General features: G+C 27.5%; 1 protein-coding gene across 1 annotated transcript; it reads left to right on the top strand.

Annotated features, from left to right (window-relative positions):
- The first annotated feature begins 421 nt into the window (after positions 1–421).
- LOC120080501 (RING/U-box superfamily protein) lies at positions 422–4,426 on the top strand. Its single transcript, XM_039035174.2, has 3 exons — positions 422–1,641; positions 1,734–1,849; positions 3,780–4,426. The coding sequence occupies exons 1-3, from the start codon at positions 1,468–1,470 to the stop codon at positions 4,081–4,083; spliced, it is 594 nt and encodes a 197-aa protein (XP_038891102.1). The 5' UTR covers positions 422–1,467; the 3' UTR covers positions 4,084–4,426.
- Positions 4,427–5,337: the final 911 nt, after the last annotated feature.

Here is a 5,337-nt window from a genome sequence, read left to right as displayed (position 1 = left end):
GCCGTCCTTCAAAATTAAAAAAAAAAAAAAAAAAAAATCCGGTGACCCAACCGATCCAACCCAAAATTTTTGGTCTGGATTGGGTTCGGTTGGATTGACCCTTAAAAAATGAATCGATAGGGTTCATTATTAGTCAACCCGAATTTTCGGATTGATCCACAAAATTCCTCCAATCCGATTCATGTACACCTCTATTTATCTATCATAAGATCTAAATTATAACAACTCTAAAATTATATGAACTAAATTATATCGAAATTTGTAATTCAACATAAATAGAAATATAGAACTTTTTAGAATGAAGATAGGAAACCTCTCATTTTTCTAGTCCGAAATTACCTACTTTATGCCATTACGAGCATAAACCAATAATGGAAACAAAAAACAAATACAAATCCATTATAATTATTTTTAGTTTAGTGGGATTAATACTTTTTAGTCATCATCCCCCCGTAAATCTCGAAGGAAGCTTCTTCCCTTCTTCCTCGTTTCTCTCACTACATCCCTTGTTTTTAAGAAAGAGAAAAAAGAGAGAGTGATTGAGGAAATCGTCTCGTTATTGTACGTTTTACTCTCATCACCTTCAATGGCGAGGACCCACTTTTGTCTGTTACCTTCCTCAATCCCCAGCTTCGTTGGCCTTCATACTTTATCCTTATTTTAATTCCGTTCACTCCCATTTCCCCACCTTCCATTTTACTTCAGTTCTCAAGCTTCTTCTTCGTGTTCCTCGTTTCTCTGAGTTTTATTCTTTTGGTTCATTCCCTGTAAATCAGCGATTGCATTGGTTTTCAATTGTAATCCTTAATGGGTCTTGGTTAATTTTGATGAAACGGTGAAACTCGGTTGATTTTGAGTTGAAATTAGTGTGGATTTGAGAATTTTATAGTTGGGTTTCTTCATTTTCTTCTCTTTTTTTGTCATGGGTATTTCTGATTCATTTGTTGAAACTGATAAGCTCCATTGATTCTGAACTAAAATTGGGGTTTTCTGTGTAATTTAATGGATGTTGAGTTGAAATCCTCTTGGGTTTAATCCAGCTAGTTTTCACCATTTCTGAAACGTTGAAACTCGGTTGATTTTGAGATGAAATTAGTGTGGATTTGAGAATTTTGTAGTTGGGTTTCTTCGTTTTCTTCTCGTTTTTTTTCTTCTGATTCATTTGTTGAAATTGATAGGCTCCATTTATTCTGAGTTGAAAATCGGTTATTTCTCTGTAATTTAATGGATTGAGTTAAAATCCTCTTGGATTTAATTCAACTAGTTTTCACCATTTCTATCTCGACTGCCTCTGTTCTTCATCCTCCTCTCTGTTTCTCTGTTCTGATTACTCTGCAGATTTTCAATTCAAATCTTCGTGGGTTTGACTCTGAATTCTGTTTTCACCGTTTTTTCCCCAAATGGGTTTCTAATAAATTTTAATTTACTGATATTTCCGATTTTAATCTAAACCAATTTCGTTGATCGATGGCCGGAATGTTGCCTGGAGTTGAATGTGCACGAAGGCGGCGGTTCCACCAGAGCATAGCCTCATCGGACTCGCCGTCCACGGCGGCGAAATCAGGATCTACAAGAAGACCATCCTTCTGTTTGTACACAAGCAACCGTGATTTTCATTCCACTTCATCATCTTCTTCACAGGTTTATGAATAAAATCTCTTGGAATTTGTTGGGTTTCTGTTTGTTTCCTGGGAAAATCTGATCAATTGCTTTTTTATAATTTTGAAATTAAGCATCGGAGCTCGTCGAATCAAGCTTACCAGAACGAGAAACTTGGTGAAATTGCAAGAGAAGCCAAGGAACGGTTAGATGAGAGGTTGAGAACTCACAGAAAACCAGAAAATTCAAGGTGATTTCTTCGTGAACCACCTTATTTCTTGAGAATTTTTATTCATTGTTCTTTTTTTCCCCCCTTTTGTTGGCTATTCTAAAAAGCAGTTTGTTAATAAAATTCAAGAATTAGGAAATTTTAATAGATTATGGATGCAATTGAAAAGTTTAAAAGATTGATGATGAAATTGAAAATTGACTATAAGATTCGGGACTTCATATATAAACAAAGTTAAAATATTGTTTTAGTTATTGTTCATATTTTATTTTATAAAAAAACTATTCACAGACCTTAGTAAAATTTAATCTTATTTGATAGATGTTGAATAGAAATCTATCTATTAGTACTTTTTTTTTTAATTTTGGAAATAGTTTGACATTTTTTTATAGGTAAAAATTTTCCTTTATTTTATGTACTATCAAATGTTCAAACTAGTCTCTATATTTTTAATAACTATCAAATTTCAAATTAAGTTTAATCGGAATTGATTTAATCATTGTAATAATTTTCATAAAATAAAATACATTTTGTGAATATGTTACCAAAATTTATAATAAAAAATTTAGATAATATATATTTTTTTAGAAAAATCGTCGATAAATTAATAGTAGAGACTAAATTTCAAATTTATTATTTAAAATAGGAAGACTAGAATTGAACATTTAACTATATATAATTTAAAATTGAATAAAATTCAAAATATGAAACTAAAATGATATTTTAACTATAAATACTATTATTAATTATCATTATCATTATTCAATAGGTTGCACAATATTACCACCACCTGAATGAGTTTAGAGTTGTTTTTAAATATAGAAAACTGAATCAAAATATTTATAAAATATAACAAAAATTAGAAAATAATAGATACTGATAGACATCGACATTATTATTGATAGTTCTAAAATTTTACTATATCTTATAAATATTTTCTAAAATTTTATCCTTTGAAATAATTTTTTAATATATTTTGTACTTCTATTTTGTTTTAGTCCTAAAATTTCTAATTTTTTTTTTTTTTTAGTCCTTTCACCATTAAATGAATGCTTTGTTTTATTATTATTATTATTTTTTTTTTACTTTACGCTAGAAAGAACCATTTAATCATTGCATTCATTTTCATTAAATCGTTGACCAATTTTATCAAAAAAAATCATTAAAGATAATTAAATCTAAATATATATATAAAAAAAAAAGGAAAAAGAAACTGAACTATTTTTATGATTAAAAAAAGTAGTAATATTAGTTAATAATAATAATAATAATAATAATCTTAAGAATTAAAAGTTTTAAGCGCTAGCATCAAACTAGTTAATATATATATATATATATATATATATATATATATATATATATATATGATTCAGACATGCATTTTCAAGTTGATAACTTTTTTCTAAAAAGAAAATGTTTATTTTCTTATAACTTAATTATCATGCCTTTTCATTTTTACTGATTTAAAAATATTTGAATTCTTATCTAAATTTAAAAAATAATAAGTTTTTATAAATTATTTTTCTTTTTTTTTTTTTAATTTTCAAAACGTGGCTTAGTTTTTGAAAACACTACTAAAAAAACAACAAAACAAAGAAATTAATAGATGAGAATGATGTCTATAAACTTAATTTTCTGAAAACAAAATCAAATAGTTATCAAATATAACAAAAATATTAATTTTCTAAAAAAAAATAAAAAAATTCAAATAGTTATCCAACATACCAAAAATTATAAGCGGAGATCATCATTTATGAGATTGTTTTACCAAATGGTAAGAGAGGATCAAATTCGAACTCCTAAAACCATAAAAACAAAGTTGAAACTAAACTACATCCAAACTACTACATAACTGACGTTTGAAACGAAATTTGTAATTTAACCTAAAATCAACGTTAAAATCAAAATCATTTCAATTTGAACCATTTTCTTTTTTTTGGTATAATTGTAGGAGGAAGAGTGAGAATGAAAAAGTAGGGTGGAAGGGATCATCAGAAAAAAATGGTGAGGAAAAAGAGAGAACAAAGGGAAAAGAAGAATCAATAATAATAACAAAGAAAAGGTTCAATTGGGGGAAGCTTATGAAATGGAGAGCCTCAGAGCAAGAAGAGTGCACTGTTTGTCTAGAAAGGTTCAGAGTGGGCGAGCCACTGGTCCATCTTCCATGCGCCCATAAGTTCCACTCCACCTGCTTGGTGCCTTGGCTCCAAGCCAATTCCCATTGCCCTTGCTGCAGGTTCCCTATTCCCTCTTAATAATGAACCCTAACTCTTCTTCTTTGCATTTTTTAGCCCTTTCCCCCCCTTTTGAACTCTTATTTATGTAAACGATAAATTATTTGAAGAGGATAAACAGTGGTTAGCGGGGAGTTTATATTGTTAGTTAGATGTACTAGAGATAAACGTTAAAACGAGAGTAGCTCAAATGATAGCAATAGAGAGGTATGTGATTCGTGGTTCAAATCTCACATGTTGTACTATACGAATGTATTAGAAAAGAAAACCATGTGTTCAAGAATTTAGAGGAGACAAGACAACCACGATGTTACCATCAAATTATATGAGATTAAGTAATCTTGTTTTGCTCTTTTAAGTTCAACTTGTTTGTTATATTATTCAAATTTAGTTTATTATTTACAAATGTAGGTTAGAATACTTTTTCAATATTCATCCTTTAGAGTTTGTTCAATTTAAACCATCAAAACTAATTTTATCAAAATGGCTCAATAATAATTATAATTTTCGCTAGAGAAAATATAATTTATGAATATATTTTCAAAATTTATAATGAAAATATCTAATAGATAATAATTTTTTTTTAAAAAAAAAACAATCAATAGAAAACACTAGTAATAGGGAATAAATTTAAGATTTATTGAAAAATATAGGGATTAAAATTAGACATCTCTTAAAAATATAGATTAAAACAAAGAAACTAAAATAATAATTTAACCTCAAATTTCATTTACTTTGGTTAAAAATTGTTATTAATTATAATGTACATGGACTAAGTGATAATTGTTAAACTTAAAGAATTGGAAAGACAAAGACTAAATTATTGTAAATTATAATTTATGGACTAAATCGTTATTTTCACAAAAATCTAAGAAGAAAAATTATTTTTAACCAATTGACATAATTAGGTGTATTTAATAACTTTCTTGAAAAGTCTATATAAAGGTATCAATTATTATCTTGAAAAAAAAGTGTGTTTTGTTAAAAATAATGATAATAAAGAATAAAGTTATGCAACTATAATGAAATATATATAAAGATTGGAAAAAGGGCATCATCAAAACTGAAATATTTTTTTAAAAAATTAAATATAACTGAATTAAACAGAAAATCAAATCTGGTGTCAATTTTTTTACAAAATGGTTCATATTAAATGGAATCAAATCAGTTTAGTCTGATTCAGATGATCAGCTTTACAGCAATTTAATTCATTTTATATTTATATATAACCCAAAGTACAAACATGTAGATCATTAAGGATCATTATTAGACCAC

Source organism: Benincasa hispida, chromosome 6 (genome assembly GCF_027475165.1).
Source record: "Benincasa hispida cultivar pf3 chromosome 6, pf3_genome.v1.1, whole genome shotgun sequence".
NCBI lineage: Eukaryota > Viridiplantae > Streptophyta > Magnoliopsida > Cucurbitales > Cucurbitaceae > Benincasa > Benincasa hispida.
The sequence above is the reverse complement of the archived record's forward strand: the minus strand, read 5'-3'. Positions and strand labels throughout refer to the sequence as shown.

Coding starts and splice junctions, on each gene's coding strand:
- LOC120080501 (XM_039035174.2), top strand. CDS start 1,468: ATGGCCGGAATGTTGCCTGGAGTTGAATGTGCACGAAGGCGGCGGTTC. Junction 1,642..1,733: donor CTTCATCATCTTCTTCACAG/GTTTATGAATAA, acceptor TTTGAAATTAAG/CATCGGAGCTCGTCGAATCA. Junction 1,850..3,779: donor AGAAAACCAGAAAATTCAAG/GTGATTTCTTCG, acceptor GTATAATTGTAG/GAGGAAGAGTGAGAATGAAA.